At 39.3% G+C, this 25,926-nt stretch overlaps 1 protein-coding gene across 2 annotated transcripts; it reads left to right on the plus strand.

Moving 5' to 3' along the window:
* Nucleotides 1-3,218: 3,218 nt before the first annotated feature.
* LOC308700659 (natterin-4-like) lies at nucleotides 3,219-25,502 on the plus strand. Of its 2 annotated transcripts, none has more exons than XM_081382382.1 (3): nucleotides 3,219-3,544; nucleotides 23,663-23,769; nucleotides 23,930-25,502. In XM_081382382.1, the coding sequence occupies exons 2-3, from the start codon at nucleotides 23,670-23,672 to the stop codon at nucleotides 24,940-24,942; spliced, it is 1,113 nt and encodes a 370-aa protein (XP_081238508.1). In that variant the 5' UTR covers nucleotides 3,219-3,544; nucleotides 23,663-23,669; the 3' UTR covers nucleotides 24,943-25,502. The 2 variants fall into 2 exon arrangements, with proteins under 2 accessions (XP_081238508.1, XP_081238507.1); XM_081382381.1 differs by lacking the exon at nucleotides 3,219-3,544 and adding an exon at nucleotides 23,305-23,472.
* Nucleotides 25,503-25,926: the final 424 nt, after the last annotated feature.

Below are 25,926 nucleotides of genomic sequence, written 5' to 3' on the forward strand. Positions count from 1 at the left end.
CCGTTCCCCTGAGGAGGCAGAGAGCTTCCTTCGAGATGCTCCCATGGGACTTCCGTAATACTGTATGATTTTCATTTTTTATTTATTTTTTTATTTATTTTTTTGTTAGTCCTATTGATAATATTTTTCTGTTTGTGTTAGATCTTAAACAGCTGAAATGCTAAGTTGATTTATTTTGGGTTTTTTTGAGCTGACTTTTTGTTTTGTTTTTCATGGTCTGATGTGGGCAGTATGCCACCTGTGGCTGAACTAACGTGACCTCTATTTGCCGCAAATATTATAAGTACACCACCTTAGTAGTGGCTGATAGTTGGTCGTTGTGAATCATTTTGTTTCTTAAGCTGCCTAGACTTAAACTTTGTGAAATTATCGTACTATTTCTGACTGGTATATGGTAGCAATTTACTAATGAAGCATTGTATCTTATTTTTTTTTTCCTTTTTTCTAAAAGCATTTTTTTCCCAGAGGAAGGGGTGGGATGTTTGAGGTTTTGACCAGTAGTGTGAATACAGCTCATTATTTATACTCTCTAGTCCATTTAATAAAACGCTAAAAAGCAGACTGAGCTTGGCAAAATTTTTATTTTATTTTTGTTTAGATTATGTTTTTATGTAGTAATGTGTGTGTATCTGTGAATGAGTGTGTAAGCTCTCTTTTCTGCCTTTTTACTGCTAGTCCTTGCTATTGCTGTTTCGTCTGTCGGACTTTTTGTTTACTGTCATATTAAAACTTTACTATGAACATTAGTAAAGGTATGTATATCATTCATCTGAATATTAGAAGTTTACTACCCAAAATTGACCTTTTAAGAGCCTGGCTTACTTATAATAAACCTAAAGTAATCACATTTTCCGAGACCTGACTCAATAGTACGATATCAGATGATGATATAAAACTTGACAGTTATGTCTTATACAGGGCTGATCGCAATTCTAGAGGAGGAGGAGTGGCTACATATTTTTGCCGATGGGTTGGAAATCAAGTTTCTAAAAATGGCCTCACATGTCCTGGTGTACCCGTTGTCTGATTTATTTAATTTATCACTGACAACATGCACTACTCCATTATCTTGGAAACGTACTAGAGTTACTCCATTGTATAAAAACGGTGATCAACATGACATTAATAATTATAGACCAATTTCAATAATTAATAGCGTGGTGAAAATATTTGAAAAAATTATTTTCAATAAATTATCAAAGTATTTTAATGACTCCAATATTATATCTCCTTTTCAGTCCGGCTTCCGACCAAATTTTTCTACAACAAGCGCTCTTCTGAAAATTACCAATGATATTACATCTTCTTTCGATTCTAGTAAATTAACTGGTGCCATATTTATTGATTTAACCAAAGCTTTTGATTTAGTTGACCATTATCTTCTTTTAGATAAATTGTATGAGATTGGCCTTTCAAGATCTTCTTTACTTTGGTTTAATTCATACTTACACCATAGACAACAATGTGTTTTGTATCGGGGAAGTTGTTCAGATTTTAAAATTATTGATAGAGGAGTACCTCAGGGCTCATCTCTTGGGCCACTATTGTTTTCTATTAGGGCTGCACGTTTTTAAGTTTTTCATTAACCGTTAACCGAGGCCCTTAGCGGTTAATACTCGGTTAACCATAGTGTGCGCGCCGCAACCCCGAGATAGGCGAAATTTGCGGGTGGGACATGTCCCCACCACTATTTTCTAAGGTCGATATTGTCCCCACCACTTTTGAAACATCTCGCGGCACGAATACCAATACAAATAAACAAAACATCTCCAGTTAACTAGCAGAGCATTCATTCATTCATTGCGTTTTTTTTTTTTTTTTAGGCGATCTAGCGCTGAAATGTTTTGTTTTTTAAATCAGTGATCAAAGTGCTCGTTGCCGCTGCGATCGAGAAGGGTCTTGTAAAACGTGCTGAGGTATTATTAATTCGTGGCCACGAAACAATTCACCTGAATATTCACCAATTCACACACACACACACACAAAAAAAAGGAATAAAACGCTGTACGAGAATATCGGCCTTCACTGAAGAGCTATCTTCACAGTTCTTCTTGTAATTCGTTAAATCAAAATGAGGGAGGGAATTCCACGTGTCCATGATTTATTAAAACGTGGGAACAAATACGTCGTCGTAACAACTAATTATTTAGATCAGTGGACAGGGCGCATAAGAACAAACAGTGAGAGAGCCCCGGCCGCGCGCGCGCGCACTCTCACCGCCTTCATACAACACGAGCGCTGTATTGCTCTCTCTCCCTCGCGCATATCAACACAATAGTAAAAGGTCGGAAGACCGATTGTGTTTTATAGATTAGTAATTTGTTCATATAAAGTGTTTGATTAGCAAGTACATGTTTAGGAAATGCATAATACAAATTGTATGGGTTAATGTAACGGTAAACGGACTCTGCGGGTAAAACTGTTGTGATGAAACTGCGTATGCACGGGGTAAAACTGCTGGTGTAAAGCTGTGGCTCTGCGGCTCTGCAGACAGATATTATTGTGCTGCGATCAGTGGCGCGGATACTGACTGACTATATTTGTTTCTGGCTCGCGCACAGCCTTCACTCTCGGACGCGCGCTTTCTTTGCCCGCTTCATATTAGAAAACTGGTCTAGCGGTCTCTGGTGGTGCAAAAACGTATTACAACTAAATTCAATGCACGCCATTGACGCCACTTAACCGAGCAAAATGTTTCACTCACTCGGTTACGCAATTTTTAACGGTTAATCGGTTAACCATGGACACCCCTATTTTCTATTAATAAATAATCTTCCACAGGTTTGTTCTAATTGTCAAATTCAGTTATATGCGGATGATACCGTAATTTATTTTTCTAGCTCTGATATCTCCTATATTCAGCGATCACTGCAGTCTGATTTTGACGTAGTTCAAAACTGGTTTACTTATAACAAACTTCTGCTAAACAAACAGAAGTCTTATTATATGTTGTTTTAAGGAGTCATGACCTGCAATTTTCACTTTTCCACGAGAATCAATGTATGTTATGATTGCCTAACGATTATACACTGGCCGGGAAGCCGATATTTAAAAGTGAAGCGTTCGTTTACCCCAGGGTTCATAAACCAGCGCGCGTGCACGCGCACTCAAATACGAGATTTTGATTTCAGCTCCAACTTGACGTCATGACGGGGCAGGATATCCCATATATGTACACCGCAGACCTGCCGCAGGAAGTGCGCCCTGGCGCCCCTCCTCCCCTCATATTCAGTCGAGAAAGAAGCAGAAACGTAGGGCACACTGAGTTGCTCTGTTGTTGACTGCCAGAATCAACATGTAAATGTGTTTTCTCTCCCAAGAACGGACCAAGCTGTCAGAGACCAGTGGATTAAATTCATTTTTAATGACGCGGTTTCTACAACCCTTCCCACTGGCTTAACGTTATGTGTCTGTGCTAACTAACGTTAAACATTTTACGCCGGAATCCTTCACAAATTTGAGGCAATATCAGGCGAAGTTGGCATCGAAGCTCGGGAAAAAGGGGCCATTTTCAACAATCAGACACTTGCCTGCAATTGAAACAGTAAGAATGTGTTTTTATTGCTCTACTCTGTGTCACAAACAGCAGCCAACTGCTAATGCGGCTATTGTATGCTAGCGGGAGTATTAGCTTCGAGGTAAACATGGGGAATGGCTGCTAACGTTACTTTGCAAACAACAAATGACTGAGATCATCATGAATTCGGCTATTGTATATTGATTGCCTAACGCTTATATATGAGGCGCCGTCTAGTTTGTGTGTGTGTGTGTGTGTGTGTGTGCTCACGTCTCATATGAGTAACTATGTGTATGAGTATGTGCGTGGAGAGTTCATATACATGTATGTGTGACTACTTAGTATGTATGCAAGCGTGTTTCATATATGTGTGCGTGAATGAAGTTTGATTTAAGCCCTTATACACTGGCCGGGAAGCCGGTCGCGGCCAGGTCGGGTTCATTCATAATTTGCGCCATGATGTCATTTTGGAATGATATGCTAAAGCGAACCCCCCTCCTTCCTGCCACCAATCAACGCGCCCCTCATTTGCATTATTAAAATGACTGTCCACGACAGCCAAAATATCGCATCAGATCTCGCGAGACAATAATGCCTTCAGAAATAAGGGTCTGAGGAGCTCTGTGTTTATTTTTTTTCCACTTTTCTTTTTTAGAAGGGCCTGAAAGACTATAATACAGCAGTAGGTATCCAAGGTAATACTAGGTCATGACTCCTTTAATACAAAACAAATCTCACCTCCAACTGCCTACTCAATTCATTTTATAGATGGAACTTCAGTGTTAAAAGTAGATGAGTTTAAATATTTAGGTCTTCAGCTTGATTCTCAATTGTCATTTAGATCACATATTGACTCAGTTATTAAGAAAATATCATATCGACTCAAGTCAAGTCAAGTCAAGTCATCTTCATTTATATAGCGCTTTTAACAATGTAGAATGTTTCAAAGCAGCTTTACAGAGATAAGCGTATAATTTAAGGTAACAGAGATTGTTTCGGCTTTACAGCAGAGTTAAGTTATTTCCATCTAAAGTTAGTTTTGATTGATTTGCTTCCGTCGCAATGATCATTTGTTATTAAATTAGGGGCCGCTAAGACGACACCATTCCCTCTACACAGACTTTAAACGCGAACCTGTGAGAAACACTGATGGCGTTCACATGCGCATTTAGAATGGGTTCTATAGTTATGTGCGTTTGAATATATGCAGGTTTGGAATTCCCTACAAACCAAGCCTAAACAAAGTACTTGTCTTTCCCTATAAATTTTGATAAAGAATTTTATTTTATTTTGTTGCTTTGGGGTAGGAACGCGAAACGAATTTTCCCGACAACGCCTTATCTGTAGAGTGGTAGTGGGATCCTCCATAGGGAGAGACTAGTTGGCACTTCAGCACTGCGTTGTCATCGGTCCAGGTGAAGGTCCTTCGTCAGATCTGGATACGGCCTGGATCCGGCAGGCTGCAGGAAAACCTCGGGATAAACACAGACACTAAAATTAGCGTAGATGCCATTCTTCTTATGATGTAACGAGTACATCAGGATTTTTGGGAAGTGTTCCCGGTTCCGGCTGACCTAATATATGCAGCCTAACATTAAATTATAGAAGTCTATAATGTATTATGTGAAAGCTAGGTCAAAGAGATGTGTCTTTAATCTGGCTTTGAACTGACAGAGTGTGTCTGATTCCCGAACAATGGTAGGAAGACTGTTCCAGAGTTTTGGTGCTAAATAGGAAAAGGATCTACCGCCAGCAGTCGATTTTGATATTCTAGGTATTATCAACTGGCCGGAATTTTGAGATTGCAATAGACGTGACGGACTATAATGCGTTAAGAGCTCGCTCAAGTACTGCGGAGCTAAACCATTCAGTGCTTTGTAAGTGATCAGCAATATTTTAAAATTGATGCGATGTTTAATAGGGAGCCAATGCAGTGTTGACAGAACCGGGCTAATATGGTCATACTTCCTGGTTCTGGTAAGAACTCGAGCTGCTGCGTTTTGAACCAGCTGTAGTTTGTTTATTAAGCGTGCAGGGCAACCACCCAGTAGAGCATTACAATAATCTAGCCTTGAGGTCATGAACGCATGAACTAATTGTTCCGCATTTGTCAATGAGAGCATATGACGTAATTTAGATATATTTTTAAGATGGAAAAATGCAGTTTTACAGATACTAGACACGTGACTTTCAAATGAAAGATTGGTATCAAAGAGCACACCCAGGTTCCTAACCGACGACGAAGACTTAACAGAGCAGCCATCGAGTGTTAGACAGTATTCTAGATTATTACGTGAGGAAGTTTTTTGTCCAATAATTAGAAACTCTGTTTTTTCAGAATTTAGAAGTAGGAAATTACTAGTCATCCAATTTTTTATATCCGCTATGCATTCCGTTAATTTTGTGAATTGATAAGTTTCGTTAGGTTTTGAAGAAATATAGAGCTGAGTATCGTCGGCATAACAGTGAAAGCTAATGCCATGTTTCCTAATGATATCTCCTAAGGGTAGTAGGGCTGGGCGATATGACGAAATATATCGTCTGGACGATAGAAAATGTCTATCGTTTTATATAAGGCTCTATCGTTTACGCCACGATAAGGCGTTTTACGGCAGAATTAACCTCACGGCATGCCCATGCACGCTGCAATACATAAACAAACATGGAGGAAGACGGTAGTAAACGCGGTTCAGACCAGGGTAAGTTAATTCTCAACTAGATGACCAGCCAACCCAACCCGTTAGTAGCTCCACAACAGCGCGCATCTGTGCATTCATTCATTCACACACACACACACACACACACACACAGAGAGAGAGAGAGAGAAACGCGATTCATATTTAAACAGTCTTTTTGCGTGTACAGATTGCGATTAGAACAAAGCAAATATAGAACTGACCTATTCCTCAACCGGATCCGTTGCTCCTCGAAATGAAAACGAGGTGAACCTGAAAGTGAACATATCCAACTGATTGTGGGTGTTCACTGTCACAGGTTTGCGTGGATTGCCTCAGATTATTTGCTTTTGAATAGCGCGCGCTCTCCGTAATTAAGATCAAAGTCAACAGAATATTTTGAATCTCTTTTGCACTTATAAGAAAAAAAAAAACTATCGCGCCGGCGCGATTGTCGAACCCAGGGGGTTAAAAAATAGATTTTCGCCAAAAATCCTCTTTGGCTCCGCGGCTGCCATGGTAAACAACGTTAGCCTGCCGGTGACTGAAGTCTCACGTCACGTGCGAGTCAAGAGCGAAGTGATTGACATGACCAGGCTACTGTAGCTATGGCTTGGATTCGTTAGCAAACATTGCCCCCCTGTGGTATTTGCATGTTACTATCACAAGCATAATGTTGTGGCCTGCCCAGAAAAACATTGGTTCTAATAATTATTTACCTCCGCCAACAGCGAGACCGGCCAATGTTAGAGACCCGGCCGGTAATGGAATACAGGCCAATATTAGAGGATTTACGGTAGACTATTCATGAACTGAATTAACAGAAAAATTGCTATATCGTTATGTATATCGTTATCGGGATATCAAATGAGCTATATCGGGATATGAAATTTTGGCCATATCGCCCAGCCCTAAAGGGTAGCATGTACAGAGTGAACAGCAGCGGTCCTAGTACTGAGCCTTGTGGTACGCCATACTGAACTTGTGATCGATGAGACTTCTCTTCATTTACTGCTACAAACTGATAACGGTCAGATAAGTATGATTTAAACCATGCTACCCATATGGAAAAGGTTTGCTAAAAACTCCTGTGATTCTTATATGTTCCAACAGAATATTGTAAGGGACATATATGCTGCAAAAACCACATATATAAATTGTATAATATTAGTGTATTTTTAATCATATTATGTCATATATGTCCTACATACAACTGAAGCCATATAGATTTTCATGATGTAAAAACATAGGAAAATAATGCTAATTTAATATGAATGTCCAACATGGATGTGTATAAAACAGTGCAGTTTACCAATCAGTATAAGGCTGTAATTCACTTATGCTTGTTCTTATCTTGTCCTAAGTCAAGCCCTATGCCTGTAGTCAATCATGGTTACTGTATATACTGTATAATCAGCCTTAGATGAAACACAATATTTAAACTTCGCACACAAGCACACATTTATTAGAGTGTGTTCTACAAGATACAGTTGCATATTTCACATATAAATAGTTTTCATTTTAAATCCTGCATCACCTGTTTTCATTTTCATTTGTGAAAATTTCTCTAAACATTATCACAGTACTATGGTATACAACATGTAGTTCTATTCTTAACATAACTTTCCTAAATGTCGAAGTGATTCTTATGGGTAAAATAAAAAATTAATTCTAAAAAAAATAATTCAGTGGCTTAGTAAATATCACAGCAATAATTAACTTTATTCACTTAAAAAAATCTCTGAATATTATTTACTTGAGTTGAACATACCGAAATAGGCTAATTGACTAAAACTCCAACAATTAATTTTGTCTGAAATTTACAGTTATATTTAAGTTTGAAGTTTTTCACTAAAATAATTTAGTATTTGACTAACCAATTATTTATTTAAAATACACTGAGCTAATATATTTGTGAAATTTCCATCACCATATTTGAGAATGGATAATTAAAATGATCTGTTTCAAGAACCACAAATATTACTTAAATAAAATCAATATTATTAATATTTAACACGCATAAGAAATTAAGTTTACTCAATAGGCCTATTAAAACAATGCGCGCACCTCCCCCCTCCACTCTGACGTGACGACAGCTCAGCGGTTGAGTGAGCGCGCGCTGTTTGAATTCTCTTCAGTCTTCAGAGAGTTCTCCTCTTCTCTTCTCAGCGGCGCAGAATTGGTGCATTTCCTCTGTGAAATTCAGGTGTGTGCATGTTTTATTTGATCTGTATAATCATTAATGTGCTTTAAATCATTTTATTTAATGCGAAAGAACATACAGAGATGCAATGTTACTCACCGAGTGTCGCTCGCGTCTGCCTTTTCACATGATTGTAACGCCTTGCATAAACACACGACTATATTCCTAAAGATAATGAATATAACTAATTTAGATGATAAAATGTCCTCAGAACTGTGCACTGTTTGTTTATTGGCAGGTTATGGAGTCAGTCGCGTCGCAGCATCTTTCGGCTGTGAGTGACGCAGGACGGCGGTGTAAAGTTAGAGGCTCCCCCGCAGAGGCGAGTCCATCTCCGGCACGGGAACCAGCGCTGATCCGGTGGATACTGGATAACAGACCGGTTGATTACACTTGAATTACTTTAATGTTTAGGCCTAAATGTTTACTTTTTACTTCGAAAATGTTTCTTACATGAGTTTAAATATTGTATACGTGTTAAAAAGTTTATAAAATATGCTGTATTGTTGTAGGCTACTCATTGACAATAAAGGCCAATGTCATGTAGTTATACCGGTGGTTGTATGGAATATTTTTTACAGAGGTTTAGAGGAAATAAAAAAGTTAATATTACTGGCATATAAACACAGTTAATATTACTCCTAAATAATTGTTTTTAAATGTTCTCCCCAAATTTTTCTACTCAATTTTATTTGTTAATGTACCAAATGCAGTTACTCAGATCTATTTAATTAGTTTTACTTACATTTACTCAGTTAATACAGCGTATGTTATTTATTTCACTGCTTAAAAATCTAATCAATATTCTAAGTGTAAAAATGTTTCACCAAAAAAAAAGAGTAAATAATATTAAAAGTTTTTTGAGTGAATCACCACCAGAGTTCATATACAAAAGCATATTCCTGCCAATTTTCAACATTTTAATCACTGTTCTAGAAACATATTTGACTCAACTTTGTTCATTTGCAATAATATGTTATGATTTGTTCACAAACAACAGGCCCAGACAGTTCACAATTAATGTAAATGCACGGTCTTACAATGTCATTGCTTTATAACTGCTCTTTCAAATCCTGTAGGAAAATTAACAGTCTTCATAAAGGTCAGTGATATTCTGACAGCTAGTAATCCTCGAACCGGCTTCTGCACTGTGTACAATTTAAAGGGATACTCCACTTTAAAATGAAAATTCTGTCATCATATACTCACCCTCATGTTGTTTCAGTACTTTATGAATTTCTTTCTTCTGCTGAACAGAAAGGAAGATATTTAGAAGAATATCAGTAACCAGACAGTTTCTGGTCTCATTGACTTCCATAGTAGGAAAAAAAGTCAATGAGACCAGAAACTGTCTGGTTACTGATATTCTTCTAAATATCTTCCTTTCTGTTCAGCAGAAGAAAGAAATTCATAAAGGATTGAAACAACATGAGGGTGAGTATATGATGACAGAATTTTCTTTTTAAAGTGGAGAATCCCTTTAAAAATTTGCCAACTGCATATAAGTGAATCAGATGAAATCTGTATGAAACATATAAACAAATGACACAAAATGTGTATAAATTCTATATGACTTTAATTTGACTAGCATATGATTCAATATAAGAACTTTAAATGATTTATATATGAATTTTATATGAGTTTTATATATTTCTACTAATACCATACACATTTGCATACTTTTGTCATGTAAAACTCATATAAGTCTTTTAACAGTATTCATATATAATGCAAAAATCCCCTACAAGTTGTATGTGTGCTATTTAGTATGAAAGTGGCCATAATCGGTCTGATTTTGTATAGGACATATATTGGCCTTATATGAAACACAGAAGGTAATTCTGGCCGATTTAAGTAAGGAAGATATATGGTTGCTGTATATGAACCATGCAGGTTTTTTTCATATGGGTAGTGCATTTCCCGTAATGCCAACATAATGTTCTAATCTATTTAAAAGAACGTTGTGGTCAGTGGTGTCAAATGCAGCACTAAGATCGAGTAACACTAATAGCGAGATACAACCACGATCGGATGATAAGAGCAAATCATTTGTGACTCTAATGAGAGCTGTCTCGGTACTATGGTACGGTCTAAATCCTGACTGGAAATCCTCGCAGATATCATTTCTTTCAAGAAAGGAACATAGTTGTTAGGATACTGCCTTTTCTAATATCTTTGACAGAAAAGGTAGATTCGAGATCGGCCTGTAATTGACTAATTCTGTAGGATCAAGTTGCGTTTTTTTAACAAGCGGTTTAATCATAGCCAGCTTAAAGTTTTTTGGTACGTATCCTAGAGACAAAGACGAATTAATGATATTAAGAAGAGGATCTATGACCTCTGGAAGTATTTCTTTCAGTAGCTTAGTCGGTATAGGGTCTAACATACATGTTGTAGATTTAGATGATTTAACGAGTTTAGTAAATTCTTCCTCTCCTATAGCAACGAATGAATCAAATTTTTCCTCAGGGAGACTACAATGCACTGCCTGATGCGATACTGTAGTAGACGGTTGGATAGTTATAATCTTCTCCCTGATATTATCAATCTTATAATTGAAGAAGTTCATAAAGTCATTACTGCTGTGTTGCTTGGAAACTTCGGTGCTTGAAGCTTTATTTTTCGTTAGTTTAGCCACCGTTTCAAATAAATACCTAGGATTATGTTTATTTTCTTCTAATAGGGTTGAAAAATAAGCAGATCTAGCAGCTTTTAAAGCCTCTCTGTAAGCAATAGAGCTCTCCTTCCATGAAATGCGAAATACCTCTAGTTTTGTTTTCTTCCAGTTGCGCTCCATTTTTCTGGCTGCTCTCTTAAGGGCCCGAGTGTGCTCGTTGTACCACGGCGTTGGACTATTTTCTTTAATCTTCTTTAAGCGCAACGGAGCAACTGTGTCTAAAATGCTGGAAAAGAGAGAGTTAAACGTTTCTGTTGTAATATCTAGTTCTTCTAAGCTATCTGAGATGCTGAGATGATGAAACTGATTAGGAAGATTATTAATAAAGCAATCTTTAGTAGCAGAAGTGATAGGTCTCACATATTTGAAACACGGAGTCGGCTTTGCAGCTTGCCTAAATGCAAATTACACGAGACTAGGTAATGATCTGAGATGTCATCGCTCTGCTGCAGAATTTCAACGGCATCAACATACTCAGAATACTTTATTCCTCTATTAATTGTTTTACTCTTCAGGTTAGAAAAATAATTATTACTCAGTTAATACTTCCAATCCTTGACTATGCCGATATAATCTACCAGAACACGTCTGATACAAATCTCCGTCCTCTTAATGTTATTTATAATTTGTACTGAGATTTGTACTGAGATGTCCATACAAAACGCACCACTGCTAAATGTATGAATTATTAAAATGGTTATCTTTAAATTCAAGAAGGCATTTTCACTGGCTTCAGTTTATTTTTAAATGTTATTACTTAAACTATCCTTTGTATCTAAAACAATATCTAATTCCATTTCGCTCTTCATATAATTTAAGGCACATTGATCAATTCTTTTTTTATGTTCCTAAAATTAATAAAGAAGTTGGTCGTCAGGCATTCCAATGTAAAGCTCCATCAGATTGGAACAGTTTACCAAGTGTTATCAGATCCATTACTTCGTTTAATTTTTTTAGGCCATTAATATATGATCATTTGCAGAATACATGTTTTTGCTTTTGATTATACCCACTTTACATGTGATTTTCATTATACTGAACGGTACTGAACCTGCATGTTATATGTGATGAGTGATGACTGTATATTTTCTGTTTCAATGTACTTAGAGGGCTGGTATGTGAGGAGATACGGAGAGCTAAATGTTGGTATGAATGTGAAGTATTATGTGTTATACAATGTAACCTGTTGTCTGTATCTGTATTTGTATTTGTGTTTGTTTTAAGGACCCCCTCGAAAACGAGATGGTGCATCTCAAGGGGTTATCCTTCAAATAAATTTCACTATTTCACTATAGATTAGATCAGCCGGAACCGAGAACTCTTCCTATAACACCTGATGTACTCATTACATCATGAGAAGAATGGCATCTACGCTAATATTAGTCTCTCTGTTTATCCCGAGTGTAAGAGCTGGGTATGTTTTATTTATTCTGAACACCCTTTTGGCTATTTACGGTAATCAATGCACTTGGTGGTTGGGAGGAAGTAGAGTTTATCAGCTGTTCACCTGCGTGGTTCGAGTAGGGAGAAAGGAGGTGACTGGGGAAGTCATATTTTTGTTGACCGCTATCTAAACGCTGTATATCGAATGTCTGAGAAACAATTATGGAATGTTTTAATACACAACCTTGTTTGCTTCTCACGATAATAAAACGACAAAATGCAGTCCTTGGATTTTGTCATCATTGAAGCGCGTCTGGCAAATTAGTTTTCCCTGTTCAGCCTCTCGGTCGACAATTTTTTGTGGCTCTCAGATTGTCGCCCACATTTGTCAACAAAAATCAAGATACACTTGGAACATAAGCCACGCTCATTGAAGGTCGTGATCACTCACGGAGATACGGGATCATCGGCCATTGAGACCACACACACACGGATTCGGCTGAATATCCTGGAGAACGGCGGCCGCGGGAGAGCATCGCACACAAACAGTGGTATGTAACCTGCGTTTTGTTTTGTGTTATGGCTTGTTTGGAAGATAGTTTTGAACGGGTTACTGCCACTTGTTGAGGTTTGGTGTTGCTGATGTTTGGAGCGGGTTGATTGCCGCTGATCGGGTTTGTGTTTGGAGCGATCAGCTGATGTGTGTGCGGTGTTGCTTAGGTGCATTGGTTATTCGTGTCGGCATTTAATTATTGTGGCTACTGGCTATTGATTGTTGCTTTACGTTGGATTCATACTGCGATGTTCAGTTGCATCTGTTTGTGCACAAAATGAGTGGATCAAGGGCTGGTTCAACTAAATCTAATATGGAAAAAAGAAAAATCTCTCTGACTGAAAAGGCTCTGGCAAACAGGATTGAGTCAATTCAGAAACAGCGTAAAAAGGAAATAAGCAACTTAAAGAGACAGATACAGTCTCTAAAGGGCTCATGAGAGATGATCAAAATGCTTCACAAGTTAAAGCACAGTTTGATGTTCTGCTGCAATTGTATGAAAATGCCACTGCATTGCACAACTCTTTGATGCCTTTAATCCCTTCTGAGGAACAGGAGAGACAAAATGCATGGTTCAAAAGCATCACTGAATACAGCCAAGGGTTTATTAAGGATGCCAAAGAATGGATCTCAGAAACCTACAGGCCTCGTTCAGAGCTAACTCATAATTTGGAGTGTGATCAGGAAGTTCTGTTTGGGGATGAAATTATGATTCATGAGAATGTAAAAATGGGACAACGGCATCCATCTTCTCAACATGATGACCAGGATGACATATTGCCATGTGACAGCATATCAAACCTAAGCAGTGGAAAACAAGGTTCAAAATCAAATGTTTCCACTACTTCATCTGCACGTCTTAGAGCAGAGGCTGAAATGGCCGCTCTACTTGCCCGTCAAGGTTTGCTGAAGGAAAAACATTCTCTTGAGGAACAGGAAGAGAAATTAAGACAGCAAAAGGAACAACTTCAGCTTAAAGCCGATATAGCTGCATCAGTGGCTAAATTGAATGTTTTGAGGACCTCTGGATCTGGTGTGCGGAGTGTGGTTTCTCAATCTAATGGAATGGAGTCATATTTTGAGAAAAAGGGGAAAACGGTTGAAGCTCTTAACACTGATGCAGAGACTTTTGTTCCACAGCTTGGAAAGGATAAAAAGGGAAAACCAGCAATGGGAAACGCTGATTTACAGCTTGGAAGGCCAAAACAGAAAATGGCTGACAATACCATCTATCTCCAGCAGGGGCCTTCAGAGCTTATGAGACAGAGCACAGTTCCAAATACTACAGCGCCTCCAGTGTTTAATCATAGAGATGTTCATACACCATTTTCCACGAACATCAACAGTGACCAGAACAACATGTTGTCTATAATGAAAAAAACAGAATGAGATAACATCAATGTTAGTACATCAGCAATGTCTTTTATCGCTGCCTAAAAGAAATATCCAAATATTTGATGGCGACCCTCTACAGTACCATGCTTTCATGCGGTCTTTTGAACAAGTAATTGAGCAAAAGTCTGATAATGCTGAAGACAGCCTGCATTTTCTTGAACAGTACACCAGGGGGCAACCACAACAACTTGTCAGGAGCTGTCAACATTTGATTGACGGCTCAGGCTATGCAAAGGCAAAGACTTTACTGCATGAACACTTTGGAAATGAGCACATGATAGCATCTGCCTATTTGGATAAGGTCTCTTCATGGCCAGTGATTAAGCCAGAAGATGGCAAGGCTTTACATGCATACAGTCTTTGCTTGCGTGGATGTTGCAGTGCCATGGAAGAGGTTCATAGTCTTTGTGAACTGAATACACCTGCCATTATGATCACTGTGATTAAAAGATTACCTTACAAACTGAGAGACAAGTGGCGTACAGTGTCATGTAACATCCAGGAAACGCATTGCCGGAGAGTTATGTTTGCTGACATTGTGACTTTTCTGGAGCGTCAAGTGAAGATCATGACAGATCCTGTGTTTGGAAATCTACAGGACGTACCAGTATCGGTGGCAAATAAGGAAGGCAGCAGGACAAAATCACTTCGCTCAGGGGCTAAAGGAAGTAGCTTTGCCACTGCTGCTACTACAGTTGAAAGGACACTAACAGAACATAAGGTTAAAGATGGACATTCACCTGAAAGGACATGCCTGTACTGTAAGGGTGGACACATGTTGGGGTTTTGTACTCTGCTGGAGAAGAAAGCTCAAAGTAAGAAAATCGATTTCCTGAAAAAGTTGGGAGTTTGTTTTGGCTGTTTGTGTATTGGTCACATAAGTAAGGAGTGCAGGAAACGTCTCTCTTGTAAAACATGTGGCTTGAGGCACCCTAGTATGCTTCACATCCACCACAAGGATAAAGCAGCACATGCAGAGAAAGGTAAGAGCAACTCAGAGAGTGCAGTGGGCAGTTCTTTGGTTGCAGTCCAAACCAGTGGTCTTACTGGGGCCGGTGAACAAGATTTTAAGCTTGCCATTGTACCAGTAAAAGTTAAATCAAAGAGTGGGCAAAGGACCGTGGAGACCTATGCCTTTTTGGACCAGGGCAGTTCAGCATCTTTCTGCACAATGGGCTTGATGGATAGATTAAATCTCTCTGGGAGAAAAACTAAGATTCTGCTGCGCACTATGGGCCAAGAGAGAATTGTGGACAGTTGTATTGTGTCGGACTTGGAAGTGGCTGGATTGGACAGTGGCTGGTACTGTGAAATGCCAGATATCTTCTCACAACCTAGGATGCCGGTGAATAGGAGTAACATCCCACGACAGGACGATTTGGCTAAATGGCCTCATTTGAAACGTGTACTTGCCTGAGATAGATACAGACGTGGAGCTTCTGATAGGAATGAATGTACCCCGGGCGTTGGAACCACTTGAAATCATCCGTAGTGTGGACGAAGGGCCATATGCCATCAAGACAATGCTTGGTTGGACGGTAAATGGACCCCTGGGTGGAGAATGTTGTGATGGACCTGATGTGTATCAGTCCGCATTTACCATCAACAGAATTTCGGCTGTAACACTTGATGAACTCTGGAAGCAACAGTTTAAGACAGACTTTCCAGAATGCAGTCAGAAAGAACAGCTAGGACTTTCAAGGGATGACTGCAGGTTCTTAGAAATGGCTAACAATACTGTGAAATTGGTTAATGGTCATTACAGTATTGCTTTACCTCTGAAGGACAGGAAGATAAGCATGCCTAACAACCGTAAAATTGCAGAACAACGCACCCTTAACCTGAAGAGAAGGTTTATCAGAGATTCATCACTCCATAAGGACTACACTGCTTTCATGAATAACCTTATATTCAGTGGCTATGCTGAGATTGTGCCAACCACAGATCTGGAACGCAGCGACGGAAAAGTTTGGTATATTCCCCACCATGGGGTATACCATCCAAAGAAAGAAAAAATCAGAGTTGTCTTTGATTGTGCAGCATCATTTCAAGGCGCATCACTCAACACGCAACTCCTGAACGGCCCTGATTTGACTAGTACGTTGATTGGAGTCCTGACCAGGTTCAGGAAAGAGCCTATTGTTTTGATGTCTGATATTGAGGCGATGTTTCATCAGGTTCAAGTTCCAGGGGAGGATGCCGACCTGTTGAGATTTCTTTGGTGGTCCAGTGGAGATTTCAGTCAGTTTTTGGCTGAGTACAGGATGGTTGTCCATTTGTTTGGGGCAACTTCTTCTCCGAGCTGCGCTAACTTTGCTCTACGGAGGTGCGCAGAAGACAATGAAGAGTTCTTCAGCCAGCAAGTGATTGATACCATAATGAACAGTTTCTATGTGGATGACTGCCTTGCTTCTGTAGCCTCAGAACAGGAAGCTATATCCCTTTATAAAGGCCTTAAAGCCATCTGTGCCAAGGGTGGCTTTCATCTAACAAAATGGATAGGCAACAGTCGCAGTGTGTTGGCCTCAATACCTGAGGAGGAGAGAGCAAAGGAAGTTAAAGACCTGGATCTGGACCATGACTCACTACCTCTAGAGAGAGCACTGGGTGTGCGCTGGTGCGTCCAGTCTGACACCTTTAAGTTCAGCATAACTATTCAGGAGAGACCATTGACTCGCAGAGGCATCCTGTCAACTGTCAGCTCTTTCTATGACCCTCTGGGGATCCTAGCTCCTGTGGTTTTTACAGCTAAAAGAATTCTTCAAGATCTGTGTCGAAGCCGGCTAGGATGGGATGACGTCATACCAGTAGCAGTTGCCCAGGAATGGATGGACTGGTTGAAAGAGCTTCATCAGTTGGAAGGCTTCAGCATCAGACGATGTTTAAAACCTCTGAACTTTGGAAATGCAGCCACTGCTCAGTTGCACCATTTTGCCGACGCAAGTGAGGAAGGATACGGTGTTGTCACCTATCTACTGCTGCGTAATGAACATTCGCAGATACACAGTGCCTTCATAATGGGAAAATCCAGGGTGGCACCTTTGAAGCCTGTTACTATCCCACGTATGGAGTTGATAGCTGCTGTTGTAGCAGCTCGTATGGACAAACTGTGGAGAAAGGAGCTAAGATTGCAGCTTCAAGACTCTGTTTTCTGGACAGACAGTACCTCTGTATTAAAATACAAATAAGAATGAAACTTCAAGATTTCGAATCTTTGTGGCAAACAGAGTCTCCGAGATTCTCAAGGTTTCTGATGCATCTCAATGGAGATTTGTGAACACTGCACACAATCCCGCAGATCTTGCCTCCAGAGTTGCGAGGGCGGAACCATTCCTAAACAACGAAACTTGGATTTCTGGTCCCTCATTTCTCTTGCAATCAGAGGAAGACTGGCCTGTTAACCCAGATGAATTGCAAGAGCTTCCACCTGGAGATCCTGAGGTCAAGGTATCAGCTGCAATTGAAGTTTCCGCAATAAGGGAGGAGAATGATGCCATAACTTGTTTGATCAATCGCACCTCATCTTGGACACGTCTGACAAGAGTAATGGGTTGGGTCCTGAGATTCAAGGTTTTGCTTCTGAACCTCAGGAAGATGAAAGAGACCACTGTATGTCTTACTCGGCCAGTGTCAAATGCAACTCAACAGAGAGATGCTCTCACCAAGGACATGTGTGATTTCAAGAATAGGTTCTGCGGTGGTTATCTCTCATTGGGAGAGATCCGAGAAGCTGAAATTGGAATAATTATGTTTTGTCAGAGAAGAAGGTTCTCAGAAGAATTTTCCTGTCTCCAAAAGGGAGAAGGTGTAAAAAGAAACAGCCATGTATACAAGCTCAATCCAATATTGGAAGATGGTGTGTTAAGAGTTGGAGGACGGCTGAGTAAGGCTGCTATGCCTGAAGAGTCGAAACATCCTGCCATATTAGCTAAAGACCTTCATATCTCTGACCTCATTCTACAACATATTCATCAAGAGGTTGGCCATGGAGGTAGAAACCATATGTTGTCAAGACTACGCCAGAGATACTGGATCACTGGTGTTAGTGGTTCCATAAGGAGGATCTTGGCGAGATGTGTGGTGTGTCGGCGGCTACATGGAGCTGCAGGTCAACAGCAAATGGCAGACTTGCCTGAAGACAGAGTTTCTTCGGAAGAACCTCCTTTCAGTCACGTTGGAGTCGACTACTTTGGTCCGTTTGAGGTCAAGCGTGGTAGGAGTCTTGTAAAAAGATATGGAGTTATCTTCACGTGTTTGGCGATAAGAGCAGTACACATTGAAGTTGCCTCGTCGCTGGACACAGATTCTTGCATTAATGCAATACGACGCTTCATTGCGAGAAGAGGACAGGTCAAGGAGTTGCGGTCAGACAACGGCACCAACTTTGTCGGAGCAGAGCGTGAGTTGAGACGAGCCATTGAAGGATGGAACTTGGAACAGATCAATGATGCACTCTCGTTAAAGGGAATAAAATGGACCTTCAACCCTCCCACTGGGTCACATCATGGAGGAGCATGGGAGAGGTTGATTCGGTCTGTCAGAAAGGTCCTTAACTCAACTTTAAGGACACAAAGTCTGGACGAGGAATCACTCTGCAGAGTGCTCTGTGAAGTGGAATCAATTCTCAACAGTAGACCCATTACCAAGGAATCGACAGATCCCAACGATTTGGAAGCATTAACTCCGAACCACCTTCTGCTTCTTAAAACTAAACCTTGTTTACCTCTTGGACTATTTCAGAAAGAGGACATGTATGCACGACGAAGATGGAAGCAAGTCCAATACATGGCTGATTTGTTTTGGAAAAGGTGGACTAAGGAGTATTTACCACAACTGCAGGAACGACAAAAATGGACAAAGATCAAGCGGAATTTCATTCCTGGAGACATCATACTCATAGTGGATGATTCTGCGCCCCGCAACTCATGGATTGTTGGAAAGATAACTGAAGTGGTACCAGACAGAAGAGGACTTGTGAGACAAGTCTGGATTAAGACCCAAACCAGCCGTATATGCCGGCCTGTGACCAAGATCTGCCTTCTTCAGGAGTCAGCTGAATCCTGATTGCTGTACTTGGATAACATGACTTTTGACTGAATTGACTGGGCTATTTTTTGACTTTTTTTTTTTTCTGAGAGAAAACAGAAGATTGGCTCACATTTAAATGATGGACTATAAATAATTTTGTTCTTTCCCCTGCATGTGTAATGTTTGTGTAATTATTACTGTGTATTAACTGTAATAATTAGGGGCCGGAATGTAAGAGCTGGGTATGTTTTATTTATTCTGAACACCCTTTTGGCTATTTACGGTAATCAATGCACTTGGTGGTTGGGAGGAAGTAGAGTTTATCAGCTGTTCACCTGCGTGGTTCGAGTAGGGAGAAAGGGGGTGACTGGGGAAGTCATATTTTTGTTGACCGCTATCTAAACGCTATATATATCGAATGTCTGAGAAACAATTATGGAATGTTTTAATACACAACCTTGTTTGCTTCTCACGATAATAAAACGACAAAATGCAGTCCTTGGATTTTGTCATCATTGAAGCGCGTCTGGCAAATTAGTTTTCCCTGTTCAGCCTCTCGGTCGACAATTTTTTGTGGCTCTCAGATTGTCGCCCACACCGAGGTTTACCACAGTCCGCCGGATCCAGGCCGTATCCAGATCTGACTAGGACCTTTGCCTGGACCCGACGACAACGCAGTCCTGAAGTGTCAATAGTCCCTCCCCTGTGAAGGCCTCCTTCCCTTTACCTCTGTACAGATAAAATGTAATCAAAATAATTCCAGTTCGCATGGATCCGCGGAAACGACTAAGGAAATGATGTGTTATGCCAGCCCGTTCTCATCCCAAGGCGTCATATACTGACGCTTTTGACATTTCGTCTACATCCAACGCACATGGCACCCTTTAGCGTCAATATGAGACGCAGATAGAAATGGGCCAGAAGGCGCCTCCTAGCGGTCTAACCCTAACCCTAGCCCAGACCTAAACCTACCCATAACCGAACAAAGCTCTGTGCGTGTCATATTGACGCTAAAAGGTGCCATGTGCGTTGAGTGTAGACGAAATGTCAAAAGCGTCAGTATAATGACGCCCTAGGATGAAAATGCATTGGTTATGCGGGTCAGACAAGTAATTTGGTGAGGTCACTTTGTAAAGAAAGATTACACGCCTGCACACATACACATTCAAATTTTCATACCTGTAGACTGAACACATAATATGCATGTGCACGCCGTCACCATTTTCACAGGTTTGCGTTTTTTAAGTTTACAAGGAGATGATAACATTTTTCAAAAAATGTTAAACTTACACCTTGGAACCTATTTCAAAGTTTGCATTCTCTAGCCACCAAACACTAAAATAAATTATTTCTATATACCTCTTTTTGCCATTTTATTTATTTGACTGACTGGACTGACATGTACTCTTAAATGCATTTGTTACTAGATCTCCTCACTCCCAGGAGGAGATGCCTCCCAGCTAGCGCAAGGTATAGCCGCGCCACTAAGAGGAGGCTGAGCTGGAACAGAGGGATTGATGGGAGGTAGAGATGATTGGGTGGTAGGAACCAGATATTAGCTTACATAGCAGAAGATAAAGGTAATGTTCTTGGACATAAAGTTATAACTTACATCTGGTATTACTGGTTTCATGAGGCAACGATTATGGTATACGTGATTGATTATCATCGTGTTTGTATTACGTTTGTGGTTGTGCTCAGTCTTTTTACAAATAAATGCTCACGTTAACGTTAGGGTTAAGTAAACTTTGCATCATGCCATAAAGTTATAAGTTCGATAACTTATGTATGGTGGTAGCTAGTAGCTGTGTCTGTGTGTCATATTTGCGTGAAAGGTGGTTCATTTGGGTAAGGTTATCTCCATCGGTTATAGTTCATTTTAAAAAGCTTTTGAAGGATACAACGCTGTACAAATGCTTGTACTGTTAAGTATACTGTGAAAAATGGTTCTTATGAATTTCTTAAACAACTTTCTGATGAATTTATTTAAAAATTCTGCAGTTTGTTCTCAAATAAAAAGAACATATGTTAAAATACAATGTGTTCATTGTTGTTTAACCAAACTTTAATGTTTTCTGAAAATACATGTTTCCTATTAACCCACGTCCAAATAACAATATAATACAATACAATACAATATTTTTTTTTCAGGGAAGGCATAAACCAACCATATCACTCTGTAAAACTGGTCACTCCTTTTTTATACTTCTGTACATCTGGAGTGAAGCTATATTGTCATTTAGTTGCTTAAATGATCAGTTCTAGTACATAGCAGTGGTAATAGCACTGGGTTGGTGTTTGTATATCAGTTCTAACACTGCTATTATGAGGTATCACCATATGTCATCATTCTGTTTTCTTTAGATTAGAAGATTATGAGATATCAAGGGGAATGTCTATACTTAAAAATTTTGGACTTGGTCTTGACTACAGCCCTATTAGAAAATAAGGACTTTTTAGGCCTGTGAAGTCGATAAATGGCATATATCTCTAAAATGCTGCAGTAAAATTGTTTAAAATGAGGTGTGTATACTGTATGGGACATCCCTTATAAGAGCTGGCCATTGATTTGTTTTCTACTTATTAGAAATGAGGTCTTTATGGGCCTCTCAATTGGAATAATGTGACATTTTTTCAGAAAGCTGCCGTAAAATTGTTTGATATGAGGTTTGTTTACTTTATGGGACATCCCCTATAAAAAACGGTAGTAAAAAAAGTAGTAAAATGTGACATAGAAAAGAAAGAAAGATATATATCTTAGGGGCTGTTTACACCTGGCAACTTCATGCATTTTCTCAGATCGGATAGCTATCAGATCGTGAAAAGACCAGGTGTAAATGCCCTCCGAAACGCATTCGAGACGCATTTGAATCCGATCGCTCACACCGCTTTAGGAGGAGGTCTGAGACGCATTCCAGACGAGACTGGAGAAGTGTAAATGCATCTGGTGGTTGAAACCACATATGTAAATTGTACTCCTCCCAAAAATCCCAAAAAATAAACGTGTGAGAGCGTGTTAATGGGCTATATGTAATGTTTTAGCCAATGTGCAAACTATCGCAAATCAAAGTAAAAGTAAGTCGCAGACGCTTAACACACAATCATCTTCATTAAAAGGAAATAAAAGAGATGATGTTTTTTCCAGGGCTGTTCCTGCTTTCTCTTATTGCTTTGATTTAGAAATTTTAGCTGATGATCAATAAAATGCAGCTCATATCAGTTGCTTTTGGTGACATGCACTCCATTAAATCTGCATATAGCGCGGGAATTGAAGATCGGATTTAAATCTGTTTCACAAAAACACATTTATGTGACCAGGTGTAAATGGAATCGTTTTGATAAATCAGATAGCTATCCGATCTGAGAAAACGCATGAAGTGGCCAGGTGTATACAGCCCCTATAGATAGATAGATAGATAGATAGATAGATAGATAGATAGATAGATAGATAGATAGATAGATAGATAGATAGATAGATAGATCTGGGTAACTCAAGCGCCCTGAAAGCGTGTTCTCTCTCTGCTTTTCCTGAAATTACCGTCATCATAGTCATAGGCGCATGTGTTTTTTTGAGCAAGTTTGACCACAGTGAGTTATTGATTTTACGGGAAGCTCACCCCAGACAGGGCTCAAGATAAAGATCCACTAAGTCCACATGTCATGCAAACAAGAAAGTCTGCTATTAACCACAGGTCGACATCTGTTGTTTGTTGGGACTATGATTTCGGGAAACAGACTCGTTGAACTGCTGATGACGACGGAACTTGTCGCGACCATATTTGGCTAATGATGCTTTCAGTAAACACACCCCTGAATAGCTTTGGCTCCCGTATTAGATCTAGCTCTATAAAACGTCCCAACAAAGATTTCTGCACAGCACATCCTCATACTCTCAGAAATATTCAGAGGACATCGAGACACAAACTTGAGCTTGTAAGTTGTTAAGAAGTGTTTGCTGTAGTTCAGTCAAATCGAGTGAAGGTTCGTGTTCTCAGACTGCTGGCGTTAGAAGACTGATTACTTCTCTGATACAGTAGACACGTAAGAACATTTTCATAGATTTATTCACCATTAATAACATTCAATGTATAACTGTTTTAAAAATGAAAGAAAAGCAACAAAACCTCAATTTGCAATTGATTGTTTCATGATCTCAGAAAAGAAAGAATTAATAACAATGTTAATGTACACCAGTCTCATCTTCTCGTGACTGTTTGCTGATATTCCACAGATACTGAATGATGGGTTCCAGCGCGGTCTTCATCTTTGCTCTGATACACATCTTCATACTGTATGATGGGGGGAACTCAGAGGATCTTTCTAACATTAAAAGCACTGGTGTGTTCACCTTCAGTTCTTGTGTTCAACATTCTGCAGTAGTTTTAACTCCTAAACTAAACTATAATCCATGTGTGAAGCTATACTTATTTAAAATGATTGTAAATAACATAAGTTATCAGTCTTTGGTTTGTTCATTTCTTTTGGATTTGTCTTGCAGACTCTTCTAACCATCATCACATTCATCCTCGTGATCTTCCTAGCAGCAGTGCTAGAGCTGAGAAAGAGGAGAACCCTCTTCAGATGAAGCGTTACTTGGATCTTGTTGAATCAAACAATCCACCTAAAGATGCAGTCCTAGTTTCTGATGACAACAGCAATGATTATTACATTCTTGGATCTAAGAAATGTAATAAGAATTTAGAGATAATTAAACGTTCCGAAATATTGAAGCCAGGTGCTAATAAGGCATTACGTGAATTTCTAGTGAATAAAGACAACTTTGAAATTTTAGAGTGGAAAACATGGGCAGATATAGAGAGTGGCCAGATTCCATTTTATGCAGTAAAGCTTTGTAAAAATAGCCTCATTGCTAAAGATAACAAAGGTATCAGTCCTGTGAACATAAACTTTTTAAACCAGAAAAAAAACATGCAAACTGAAGTTCTCTCCGTAAACTATGACATAATAGGACAGCATTTAGAAATTACTGATTATGTAATCAAAGAAGAGGAAAAGTCAGAAAGGGAAGAAGTGCTAAAACATTTCAGTGCTAAAAACATGAACTGTAAGCCAGCCAAACATGTGGTGAAGCTGGATCACGGCAGCGACAAATCAAGATCTTTCCTAAAGGGCCGCACACACACGGTTGGAGGAGCGATAGAGGCATCGGTCTCCGGTAAGATTTTAGAATTAGTTAATGTAGGTGGAAAAATGAGTTTGAAATCTGAACAGAGTCGCTTAAATTCTGAAACGACATCTAATCTTAATAAGGCCCTGCACTCAGTGAGTATGGAGATAGAGATTCCACCCAACCATTCTTGCGTCATTGAGATTAAAAGCAAAACCTTTAGTGCTCGAGTCCCGTACTCTGGTCAGCTCATCCGACAATACAAGAACGGTGAAGAACGCACAACCTCCATTACCGGCATCTACGATCATCAGGAAATAGCAGACCTTGAATCATTTGTGTATCCCTGCACACCCGTGCCAGTTGCGACGAAATGCTCATGAAACCTGCACAACTTCTGAAAAAATATATGACATGTTGCAATGTGTGTTCATAATAGAATGAAAAAAAAAAAAGATTTAAAAAAATGTTTGCTTTCAAAATTACTACCAAATATAAACCAAATAACATTTGTATTCACAGAAATGTCTATTTGTACAAATTGCTGCACGTTCATTAAATTCTTAATTTTGCACACACAAGTTGAAAGGCATTTGGTTGTGGTTAGTAAAACATACATGCAACATTTATCAAGTTCATGGGTAATTGTGCATGTATTTATTAATCAATTTGAGACTAAATTCATCCCATACAGAAATGGCACAGAAACAGAAGATGCTTTCAGATTATAAAGAGCTCAGAAAGAAACTTCTCTAATATACGTCTACCACACAACATGCACGAGGTAGTGACTCGACAACACACAAGCCAACCTTGGCTTTAAAGCAGCCTTTCTCTCATTCCACACTGTGCGTTTACACACATCAGATGTCACCTATGACAACATGTAAGGGTATGAAAGATAAATGTAGTGATGCAGAAATAGTCCAGTCATCTAAATCAGAAAAAATAAAAACAGAAAAAAATAAAAAAATACAACCAAGGATGTGTTCTTCTTGCACACAGCACATTTTTACACCAAGAGCAAAACTAATATGAAACTGAATCTGAATGTGCCGGCAGGATAAAGGAAAGGCAAATGTTCATGGTTATACAGTAGAGCTGCTATTCTGGATATCACAAGAACAAAGTCAAATTTCACTGAGAAAAGTAGAAATGCTCAGGCATTTCAGAACACATGCTATTTTACGAGAGCTGGTTAGTCCAGTTACGCCGGCCACATTGCAGGGTCACGTCTTTTTTGATGAACATTGAGGGATTTATTCAGTAAATGTGCTAGCAATGTAGTTTATGCGCATGTTTTCTTATCGGCTAAATTTATCCGACTCAATTGAGCTCAAACGTTTTTATAGAATTTATGTGCATTT

The sequence above is a fragment of the Scardinius erythrophthalmus genome (assembly GCF_964197995.2).
Source record: "Scardinius erythrophthalmus genome assembly, chromosome: 13".
Taxonomy (NCBI): Eukaryota; Metazoa; Chordata; class Actinopteri; order Cypriniformes; family Leuciscidae; genus Scardinius; species Scardinius erythrophthalmus.

Coding starts and splice junctions, on each gene's coding strand:
- LOC308700659 (XM_081382382.1), top strand. CDS start 23,670: ATGATGGGTTCCAGCGCGGTCTTCATCTTTGCTCTGATACACATCTTC. Junction 23,770..23,929: donor TTCTAACATTAAAAGCACTG/GTGTGTTCACCT, acceptor TTTGTCTTGCAG/ACTCTTCTAACCATCATCAC.